At 42.8% G+C, this 12,256-nt stretch overlaps 1 protein-coding gene across 1 annotated transcript in view; it reads left to right on the top strand.

Annotated features, from left to right (window-relative positions):
• The window catches only part of Agbl1 (ATP/GTP binding protein like 1), a 744,973-nt gene that overhangs the window by 81,823 nt on the left and 650,894 nt on the right, over positions 1-12,256 (top strand). Inside the window, exons 7-8 of the mRNA XM_035441643.1 lie at positions 7,226-7,434; positions 11,837-12,002. Coding sequence (XP_035297534.1) covers positions 7,226-7,434; positions 11,837-12,002 — 375 coding nt within the window. The remainder of the gene's footprint in view (positions 1-7,225; positions 7,435-11,836; positions 12,003-12,256) is intronic.

Below are 12,256 nucleotides of genomic sequence, written 5' to 3'. Positions count from 1 at the left end.
TGACAATGGCAGTTTTATCTGGCATTAGATGGCTTGCTTTATGGTATCACCTCAATTAATTTTCTCAAATTAAGAATGAAGCTATTATTGGCTTTGTCTTTCATGTAAAAGACTGAACAGTGGAGGTGTGTAATAACAGTCTCAAGGTTGCACAGCTAGAATGTGGTAGAACCCCAGCCTTGTTCAGGACTCCAGGTAGACAGCTGGCATTAGGGATCAGGACCAGCCGAGAGGGGTTGGGTACCTGTAGATGGCAAAGATGAGTTTAGAAGTTTACACCGATCTGTGTCTCATTTCTGGATGTAGCTGCTATGGTCTCATGTGGTCCTCTGCTGCAGAGTCCTACTTCTCCTTTACTGAAGGACCTCACTCTACCTCTCAAGAATGAGACAATACTGAGATATGGGAATAAAGAGAGGCAATGACAGACAGCTCCTGTTACCTTTGCCAAGTAAGAAGACAGTGCGGCAGAAAGCTTGTAGATGTACTAACCTGTAACTCCAAGCATTCCCACAAGTAGCTGCCATGGGGCTCCAGGTTCTGCTGGAACAAGCTAATCCTTTGAGAGGTCTCCAGGGTTTCCTGTTTAGAAGACAAGTATCTTTGTAAAGATGGTTCTGCTCACCAATGCCTCCAGGGGCTAGAGAGATAATTCATTCTTAAAGGAGATGGGGTAAGACAAGAGGTGAGGTGGTTGCTATGGTAACCTGCAGGCCTGCTTGCCCTGTGATTAAACATTGACAATGGGCACACACCAAAAGTTTAAGGACTACTAGTTTGTAGCTCCAATCACAAGGTTATCTCCCTCTTACTCTCCTAACTATTTAAATGTATTGCAGAATATTTGGAGTAAAACTGTTGGGAGACTATGAACAGGCACACAGGGTCACCAATACCCTTTCTTGTAGCTAAGTACCATTAACCCCTTAGCATAATTCTTTCTGGTGTCTTTATATTTTTCTTTTTACCTGAGTGCAAAAAACAACAAACAAAAACAAAGCAAAACAAAACAAAAAACCTACACCAATGGGTACCTTTCCCAAAGCAAAACCTTTGGAGTTCAATTCAGAGTGCTTTGAGGAAACATGAGGATACCAAAGTAAGGATGTCAGTAGACCATGTTTCAGACTGAGAATTAGCTAAAAGTAAGGAAGGCTCAGAGAGGTCATAAACCAGAGAGATGAGGAGACTGTAGAAAGGTGGAGTGAGAAGAAAAGTGAATTACGTTTCAGCTGTTCCAGGATTCCACAGTGGAAAATGGGTCAAAGATCTTCAGCTGTAGCTGGAGTGGCCAACCAAAACCAAACCAGCAGTACCCAGGAGCAGAAAGGTACAAGGCCTTCGGGTTTTTCCTCCATCTTTTCATCCTACTAGCATCTTTCAATCTATGTACCTCATCTCATCTTTCTAGGAAATTAAGTGTGTGTGTGTGTGTGTGTGTGTGTGTGTGTGTGTGTGTGTGTGTGTGTGTGTGTGTGTGTGTGTGTGCACATGCACAGTTGCATGTTGGATCTACATACACAATATGCATCAGTTTTTCTAAAAACAATCTGAGGAAGAAGCCATTTACACAGTCAGACTACAGAAGATTTGCTCTGCTTGGAAGAGTGTTGGGGAGCTTAGAGTCCCCCAGATTCTGAGCTCACCCAGAGCTGTGTCTGGAATCTCACATTTTCTCATGAATATTTTTTTCTGCTCTGAGAAGTGGTGTTTTTCTTTCAAATCTCCCAACAACTCGTCTGAGCTGCTGATCCTAGCGACCCTCATTTCATTCTTTGGCTCTTCTCCACTTCGGCTCTTCCGAAGTTTGATGAATCTCCACTTGCCGGCGTTAGATATGTATTGACTTTTGCAAAACTTCCCAAACTATTCACAGAGAAAGGTTGACTGATGTAGGGTCAGCAAAGAAGTGGGCTTAGGTACTTCAGATGTTGGTAAACATGGCTGCTTGTTGGGGATTAACAGGAAAACCATGAATAAAATCATTGCTGTTTGAAAAGGGATTTTTTTCTCTCAGACAATTAAAGACCCCTTTTCTCCATTACCCACTTTTTCTTACCCAAAATGAATAATGAATGAAGGTCATTAGGATGATGTATTATTGGTCACATTGCCTTAGAATAGATAAAGATAAATGACATCAACCTTCCACAGCATACAGGGGCCCTGTGTCCCATATTTGCCATTTCTGGCACCTTTCACCAAGAAACACTTTCTTTTAATACCTCCTTGTCAGTCCCCAATTTTCTTTTTAAACATTAAATATCAGATAGACTGGGTTTGGCAGCAAAGGACTCTAGCACAGTGTGGCCAAGATCATTCAAGGGAAGAAATATTTTTGTTACAAAGGAATAATTATTAAAGGAAGAAATGGAAGAGCTTTAAACCTTTCACAAACATATCACTAGGTGTATGCCTCATCACTCTCAATTCAGGGTCATGGCTGCATGAAATGTTATAAAAGGAAAAACCCAAATAAAATCAACTCCTCACATGGGTCAAAAATCTCAAGGGTGCTAAGTGAAGCCCGGCAACTTAAAATGTTATAAACAAGCAAAATAAAAGGTCTGTTAATATTATGAGGAAAACCTCCGTGGAATACAGCATTGAATTTCCATGTTTTTTTTTTTATACTCGTGTGTACTTACATGGTCTTGTGTAAGCTGTAATTCTGCTCTTTTGATTACAGCTCAGGGGAGCTCTCTCTCACACACACTTGGCTGGAAGCACATATTGTCTCATAAACCAGCATGAGTGGTTCATATAATGGAGTCATGTAGCATCGTGAGAAGGACAGATTTTGAACATCTGTGGCAGAGTCACAGAGGCAGACCTGTAGAGCTCCGAAGAGTGCCTCATGTGGTTTGCAGGAGCTCTAAGGCCCACAGTCCTCTGATTGGGTTGACAGTCCCACACTCATTTACTCACCCTGTAGCCCAGAGAAGTGAATCTAAAGAACAGCATGGACTGACTGTTGACAGAGGTATCTTGGACTGTTCTTGTCCTGTGTTTCCTCAGAGACAATTGACAAGGCATCTTGGTAGACAGAACCATATAATAGTCTTGGGGGAGCTTACCAGGAAAACTGAGCTGAGATGGAGAAATGTTGGTGTGGAAGACAGGGAAGGCAGAACTCTGTAAAACTTCTTTCAGATATGGATGGGAAGCTCCATAGGACAACCCTTTAGGTTAGACTCAGCCTTGGCCTGAATATCATCAGAGCAACTTGATTCCCCCCTCCAGTCCATCTTGGTGTTTAACAGTCTTTATGTGAGGAGTTACCTTTTGTTTGAACCTTGTCTTCTGCTGTAATTTCTTTCTAGTTTTGCCTTGCAGTCCTTCTGTCTAGAGGAACCATAAATTAAGACAGCTATTCACAAGGACAAGGCTGACGAGAGGGAGGTTCTATTTGGTGTGTTGAATAGAGTATAAAACACAACAGAGCACATGTTGTCACAGACTCAGTTACTAGTTTCAGACCTGGAGAAAAGTGGGATGTCTGTAGTTACTAAAATGGAATCTAGATGTGGCAGGAAGTCAGTGTGTGGTAGGAAGAGAGAATGTAATGGGACCACAGCTTCACTAAGGGCCATGGACCATGTAAGGCCTTGCCCACAGAGGTTGTGGACTGACTCCTTCAAAGGAGTGTGGAGTGAGGAGAACTTACATGATGTTGGTGCTTTCCATTAGATCCGGCAGACAGTTGAATGAAGGGCTTGTTTAAGAGTCCATGAGTTGAGGAATAAGTACATCATATTGGAATCATTCCTGGAAAGGGGACGGTTTACTAAACTAGAGTTGATGTGTTTCAAAATTAAGGAATGTCTGAAAGTGGATACTGATGTGGCAACTATATTAAATAAACATGTGATCCTGTGAATGTCTGGTAACTGGCTTCTCTACTCTGGGAAAACACCTAGCATATCTCCTTATGTTGTAGCCTTCAACATAAGGTGTTTATCTTGATCTTTTCCCCCACTCAGCCTTTAGAAACTCATCTACATCCTTCCATCATCTTCCCTCCTTTTCTTTCCCACCTTTCCCCATCTTCCCATTTCTCCTCCACATTTCTTTTTTTCCTGAGAATAACTTAAAGACATTCATATTTTTCAGAAATGAATTTACTAAAAAGTAGGGTTTTTCTTATATAACCTCTGTTTAACAAAATCTAAAAATAAACTGTTCTGTAACTTTTCCTGGGGAGTTACAAACAAATGTCTATTATTCTTAAAGAGGGAATGACAAACCAAAGCACTGATTCTATTGAAAGTCTATCTTGGGGAACCGATTAATTTGGGGACAATACTTGAATAATGGGTTACTTACAAGAACACAAGAAACCCAGGCAGCTGTGTCACCCAAACACCCGCTCCCTGCATGGGTCATGACTCACAGACCTGTATGGGTGGCACTCCCTGTCCCAGCTTGCAAGCAGTTGCTTTACTGAACAGTCTTGGCTCCACAACTGTTTACTGTTTATATAACTTTGGAGATGGGCATCTTGTCAATCCGGTAAGTTTTGTGAGCTTCCCGAGCCTTGAAAAGAGGTGTTCTCTGAACCTTGGAGGAGATGATGTGGATGTCTGCTTGTTTTCTTCCACTTATGGAAGCATTGAACTACTATGTCACAGTAACAGCCACTTATTCTCAGCAGCTTAACAGGTTATGAGTCTCTGAAGTACCCACTGCCTTTTGCAAAGAAAAGGGAAGCGTCTCCCCATAACTGAGGCTGACAGCAACAGTGATCGATGGGCATTTAGAGGGCAATTGGAAACCTGTCTCCCTGGGTCTGACAGGCCCCAGGCCAAAGCACCCATTGCTTCTTTGTCAGCCACACCTGGTTGCTGAAAGATTCCAGCATGAGGGAACAATTTTCACATCCAGTATACCTACGTGCAAGGTGAAATATGTGGCCTATGCCTCATGAGTGTGACTCACATGCCTGATTGGTCAGAGCCCCTCCAACCTTAAATTGTGTCCTACTATGGGTATTTGTAGGACCACTACAGCTCCAAACTAGTCTTGAGGTCCCTACTGAATTAACTTCTTTTTTAAAAACTTTTCTATGAACACAAAAGCTGGGCATGGAACAGAACCTGCCACCTAATTCCTTCAGGAACAAAACCTGTCACCTAATTCCTTCAGTAACATGTGTCCATCCTCTCTCATCTCACCATTTTTGATATTCAAGAGGACTTCACTGAGTGACAGTCAGGTATCCCAAATGGCCGGTATGAATCTGTCCATCAGGGACCCTTGTATCACCTGGTATGAAGCCTTTGTCTGGTGGAGAGATGAGCAGTTGCATTTCTCAGCTTTTCTCCTTGGACAGCACTCAGAATGATCCTGTCTGCTGCCATGTCTGTCAGCTGCATAAACAGAGTTGCGAGGACTCTTCCATTGCTTGTTTAAAATGCTCGACCAATTCCAGCCTTCTGAGATACTGTTCTCTGATTATGACAGCATCCATTATTAAAGCCCCCATCTGCACACAGAGTCAAGGATTTCCCTTTGTATCGAAGGTCAGGCTGAAATAGTATCCTCTTTGATCTCACTCTCTTTCTCCTTGCTGTCTGATTCTTTCCATGGATTCCATGTGTTGGGATCGTAGGAAGAGCTTGTTAGCAAGATCTAACCTGTACTCTCTCTAGTGTCCCATTGGCTGTAATAAACGGCAGGCAAACACCTAGTTTCCTCCTAGCCTTTTACACTTCCATGCTGGTGCTGAGGAGAGCATCTATGTACCTTTCTCCCATTGTACCCCTGTTACCAGCTTCACATGGGCCAAGTTCTTCCCAGTCAAAAAGTTCGGCTTCAGGAATATGTCTTACCACCCACAGACACTTCCACAGCCCTTTTCTGAACCCTTTTTAGTATGAGTCACTTTTAGGTATTGAAGTGTCTTCTCTAGCAGGTATCTGGGTGCATCTTCCAACCCATGCTAGACTCCAGATGAGCCACTCCTGCCACCTGGAGGAAGACAGCCACCCTGTGATTTCCCCCAAGGGCCCTCAGCCCTCAGATGACTTAGCATCAGTTGCATGTTGTGTCAATCCACACAACATCCACGGCAGCAAGGAGCCACAGCATCCCATCCTAAATGGGGGAAAGGTGGTTACATTGGGACTGCTCCTGTGGATAACCCACCTTCAGATATACCAGTCTCAGCTGCATGTCTTACTGCCCATAGCAGGAGCCATTCAATAGCTTCCTTCAACATTATCTATGACTCTGTCAAGTAGTCTCTGGGTGGCAATTGTGTTATGTGACTTTCCCTGTGGAGACATGAGTAAACATATATTCATCACAGAAAGGGTACTGATGACAGAGCAAAGAAAAGATTCTACTTAACTCTAGTTTGGTGAAACCATGTGGTTACTTTGTAGGAGCATGGGTTAAAGGTTAGTTACAGGGACACGGGTGACTCAGATGGCTGTGTCACCAAAGAACCCACCCCAGCAGTATGAGCAATGACTCATGAAAATTATGGCTGTACCCCTCCAAACTTGCAGGCAGCTGCTCCAGCAAAGCGTCTCCTCGATCACTACAGCTACTTCCTGGTTATGTAACCATGGGGAAGGGTCCTGGGAATCTTCTGAGTTGTTTAGTGAGCCTCCCTCTAGGTGGGAGATGCACTGTCTCAATCAGAAGGAAATAGCTACATAGCATAAACATTGACACCACGCTACACTGCTTGTACAAACCTTCCTCAAATTTAAACCCGAGCTTCACTGATGCTTTTTCTAGTGAAATGAAGGCTTTTCCTGGCCCATTATCTGAATTACAACTATATACTGTTCTTAGGTGTCATGTATTCTTATCTTTCTGTCCCCATTCCAAGTCTGTTTTTTCTTTCTGCTTCCCTTTTATGATCTTGATATTTGTGAGCAATCTAGGTTACATATCTTACAGAGTTTACTTCACTATGAATTTCTTGACTTTCCCAATGCTAGGATTAAGGTCACGTGTTTTGGCAGGAATACCATAGAAGTAATGCTGTGGTTTTTCTCAGATCATTGTAACAAGGGGTCCATGTTACAACCCAATGTCCCATTACTGGAAATGCTGATTTTGATCATTTGGTTAAAATAACACCTGCCAGTTTTATATACTGAAAAGTTATTATTGCTTTTATAAGTACTATGTGGGAGTCACACTGTGGCATTCTCAGGCAACCATGTCCTGGGAAGCTGTGATTGACATGACCTTTTTCCTTTGTCTCCAGAGTCTAACAGCCGCAGGGCAGTGAACCGGGGCTATGTCACCAGCTTGCTGAGGCTGCATCAGGACTGGCACAGCCATGATGTGACCAACACCTATGTACTGATCCGCCATGGGCTCCTGCTCTGTCTCAGGCACATTGTGACTCTCCGGTCTGGCAGGGAGGCCTTCCTGGCAGCCCAAGGCATGGAGACTCTCTTCAACATCGCACAGGTAGCCATCATGGGGATTTCCTAAGCAGGTGGATAGCTTCGAGGGTGGTTATTGAAGGCTGAAGTTTGGAGATTGTCCTGAACAGAGCAGGGAAAACTGAAACAACTACAACATGGTGCTTGTTTCAATTTGGCAGGTGCTCTGAATTCAAATCCCTATTCACTCACTCATTCATCTTTTCATTCAATAATTCAATCAGTATGTGTTCATTCAACCATTATGTATTTATTGTTAGTACACTACCACAGATGACAAATAGCATAGAGAGTAAGAGTATGGGCTTCAGAACCAGAGACCCCAGCCTAAAGCTGTGGAACTTTGAAGGTATCATCTCCCTTTTCAAACAATCAACTTGCCTTGTTTTGAAGAAACATAGCTGGACATGGTGTCAATACCCTTAATCCCAGCACTCAGGAGGCAGATCTCTGAGTTTGCAGTCAGACCTGTCTACAGAGTGAGTTCTAGGACAGTCAGGGCTACACAGAGAAACCCTGTCCCGAAAAACAAAAACAACAACCAAAGAAATAAGAGAAACATGCATATATACATCAAAGAAGTAGAATTAAAACATTTAGATTCTTTTGTGTATTAAGTTCACGTGTTCAGGAAAGTACATATTGTATTTTAATAGTTTATTTTCTTCTTTTGAGTGTGAGGAGTCACTGGACTAAATAGTACTGGTGAATATGGCAAAGGAGACTTCTGATCTTATGGGATGCATATCCTAACATGAGGCTGGCATCAAATAAACAAAACATCCAATGAGAAGGATTTTGCAGTGGTCTGTGAGACCAGGCAAACGAGACAGACTCCTATAGGTGGAGGAAGAAGACCATTTAGAGATGTTAATTTTTTTCTAAGTAGGTGACACTCAAACCTAAATTACTGGACAGCTCTTCAAACCAGGCTTAAGCAGGAGAGTGGTCCAGGTAAAGGGAATAGCATCTACGCTGGCTGGCACTTAGCTGCACCAGGTGGGGTGTGTGGTCCAAGGTTATTTGGGTTTCAACCCAAGTCACACATAGCTACACTTGACTAGGGCTGATTTCAATACCATGCCAGCTGGTGATACAAATATCCCAAATATCCATCTCTGCTCACTCGCATATGCCTCATGTTCCCTGTTGTTTTCCTAGTTGTCAGTCTTTGGTGCTCAATGCTCCTCTTTGGAATGCTTCCCAATTTACTATACCTGAGTACACATAGAGGTAATGAAGCAGCCAATGAGAGTGCTGTTCTCCCACCATAGCGTTGCTTGACTTTTCCTATTCATTTAAAAAAATAGCATTCCTCCTCTAAACATTTGCATGCTGCAAACCAATATCTAATTTTCTGTCTGCTGTCACCTCTGGGTTTTTCTCTGTCATTACTGAGTTTGGAGCTTCTCAGTCATGAAATAGCTGCATTTTGCACTCTGCTTTTCTGGATCAAGCAGTGTTTTCAATTTTTCCAAGCTTTCTTGTACTCTGTAGGCTCACAATCCTCTAAGTCTCTAATCTCACTCAATCCCTGTAAATTTCCCCCATTGGCTGTTGATACCAGGTGCTCCCATTCTGGCTGGCATGCTTGGTGCTTTCTGTCCTCCATATTATTGACTGTTTTTCTTTGCTGTACTAAAAATATCTGAAAGGAGAGTAGAGGAAGAAGATGGTGACTTTACAGTTGTATATCGCAGAGAGGGACACAGTGAAATGTATCACACCAAATGAAGCCCAGGCATGTGAGGGGCTGCAGACATGTATACAGGCCCTTAGAGGGAGTTCCTTAACAGGTCAGTAATGTCATTGACCCTTCTAGTAAGCTTCCAGCCTCCAGTTACTATTGAAAGAGGAGGCCAAATGTGAATGAGGGCACAATCTACATTTTATAGTGAGGTTGACCCAGCTCATGCTGCAATCTCTGAATGGCATTGTGTGCAAAAGTAGCCCAGGAAGGATCCTGAAACAATGCTGAATAAATTGGCCATGATGCACTAAGCCTGTCACATGGATCCGTGCACAATTTGTGGGCAAAACTCTGAGGTGATGGATTCCCCACATTTGCTAATGTCTTCACTTGGCTTTCAGCCTTTTAAAGAACATTTTCTTCGATAGGGAATTTTTACCAATTTTTTTAACATTTATTTATTTTATGTATATGTGTACTCTATATGCATGTACACCTTTATACCAGAAGGGGGCAAGAGATCCCATTATAGATAGCTGTGAGCCACCATATGGTTGCTAGGAATTGAACTCAGGATCTCTGAAAGAGCAGCCGGTACTTTTAGACACTGAGCCATCTCTTCAGCCACCCAAGTTCACTTATTAACCTAAAGATGTCTTCTGACATTGCCCTCCTGCCTACCACCTGGTTCTTTAACAAGACACATCGTGATGAGCAAACCTAGGAATTTTTATTTCCTGGGAATCAATAATCAATTTTTAAATTTATAAACATTTCCCTCTGAATAGAAGAAGGCACCCAATATGATATTGTCGATTAATGCCCTGGTCTCCATACATTTTAACAACCCTGCCTGATACCCTTCTTTCAGCTCATGGCATGTTCCACACTTTTGGGATGCACGAGCTTGCTTCTCCTTTTCAGTTCTCATCAGGACCATCTCACACAAAGAAAAAAAGCAGTTACCATCAATCACCATCAGTGATGGTGTCACTGGTGATTACCGACAGAGACAGGTTCCAAAATGTTGGCATCTTTGACATTCTTGGCTTGGTCTTAGTTCTGTTTTCCCTGAGGCTGAAGCCCAGAGCATTATCTCCAACCTGCATCTACTTTACCTTTCTTCTTCCTCTTCTGCACTCCATTTTCTTTTTCCAATACTAATAACTTTACAACAAATACTTGAGACCATTTGACCAGGCCAAAGAGCTGAACTATCTTCAACTAATTCATTTTCCACTGGGAGTGTTTCCTGCTGTGTCCACAGAGACACTTGATTGGTACCATTTGAGCGCACTAAAGGAAAAGGGGCATTCTTGATTGCATTAAGACATTGCTGTTTTGAGTTGGCTTGCTTATATTTTTAAGTCTGCTTTTGGTGTGTGCAGGGGTGGCTTGGGATTGAATGTAGGCTTTACACATTCTAGACAAGTGCTCCAACTCTAAACAGTATCCAAAGCCCTCATTGTTAATTCTTGGGCAAGTTTGTGTGTGCATGCATGCGTGCATGTGTGTGCATGTATGTGTGTGTATATATAAGCCATTGGTTGTCATCTAGTACCTTCTTAATTTCCTTTCCACCATAGTTTTTGAGACAAACTCTCTCACTGAGCCTGGGGCCCACTGACTTGGCTCAGTTGGCTGACCATCAAGGTCTCTGAGTCCTCATATCTCTATCTTTTCAGTGCTAGGATCATAGGTGTGCTCTGTTGTGCTGTCTGCTTTACTAATGTGGGCCCTGGAGGATCAATCTAAGAGCCTCATGCTTGCATGGCAAGCACTTTACTAGTGGAGTCATTTCCCCAGCTACATTTTATTAATATTTTTCTCTCTCTACTTTCATGAGCTACCTGTAATATGGACTTAGATGTACCATGGTAGGACAGCACCATAACCCAGGCCTTGTGGTGGCTGCTCAGACCTATTATGATTCTTGGTCTCAGAGATTTCTGTATCCTTTAACACTCTCAGGTTGGAGGCTCATCATGGACATATTTCTGTGCCAAGTTCAGCACGAAACACATTTTCCAAGCTTCTGGAGAAGGTGATATGTTTTGGCCAAAGAGTTACTGAGCTACTTCTGACTCTGCCTCAATTTAGTAAAGTTGTTCTTATATTTTTCACAGTGTCTGCAAAGAAAGGTATTGTCATGTTCTATCACCATCAAAATATTACATCTGCAAATCCAAGTTTTCTTTGCTTTGAGTAGGTACCGGGCAGGATCCACACACTGGACTTTCAGACGAGCAAGTTGGCTAATTTAGGCATGTGGGATTTATTCAGGCTTTCCTTATGGTTTTGTATTTTATCCTTTTGTTTTTCATTATATCTTTCTATTCAGACATAGCAGGGAGACAAAAGCAAGACTTCCATCACTTCAACTGCTCATTGCCTAACTTAGGCAATAACTCACAGTGATTCGGGGGTGCCTGAAGGAATGTGTCACCCCTCTTTCCTCAGGCATCCTAGATAAGGACTTTCCTCAGGTACAACCTCCCTTGAAATAAGTTCAAGTCTACGCCCAGACTAAATTCATCCCAATGCCATCTGAGCAGCAAAATAGAAATAATGATACAGACTCTGAGCAGATATTATTCTGCATCGGAATGTTCAAACAACTAAACATTATACAGTAAGATTGTTTTCTGTCCACTTAGACTGCACATTTCATTATCTGAAATAATGTCTCCGCATGGGGGCTGTACACAGGGTCTGTTGTAACATTCTCTCTGCACAGACCTGCCTGGACAACAAGAGCATGGAACCTGTGATCTCTGTGGTGCTTCAGATCCTCAGGCAATGCTACCCTGAGAGTCCACTTCCTCTGGTCACAGCCGGTAGTGCCTACACCTTCCCAGCTCCTGGGAGCACCAGCTCAGAGCTTCCACAAGCTCTCACTGAAGGTAAGGTAGCAGGCAGTTTTCAGAGGAGTGTTTGCATTTTACATGTCAGAGGGATGGGAAATAAAGCAGAAGCTGTTGTACAGGTCAACCATGATCTTCTAATAAGCTCATTAGAGACATGTATGAAGGAGTAGACTTTTTCATAAGCAGGGAGAACAAGCGTCCTGCTCACTCACAGTGTCCCTAATTATTAGCTGTCACTGCTTTGCCTGGTGGCTACCGAATGCCTGCACAGGCATCTCATCTAATTAAGA

Source organism: Cricetulus griseus, chromosome 3 (genome assembly GCF_003668045.3).
Source record: "Cricetulus griseus strain 17A/GY chromosome 3, alternate assembly CriGri-PICRH-1.0, whole genome shotgun sequence".
Classification (NCBI taxonomy): Eukaryota; Metazoa; Chordata; class Mammalia; order Rodentia; family Cricetidae; genus Cricetulus; species Cricetulus griseus.
Note: the sequence above shows the minus strand (reverse complement) of the source record. Positions and strands in the feature narration are given on the sequence as shown.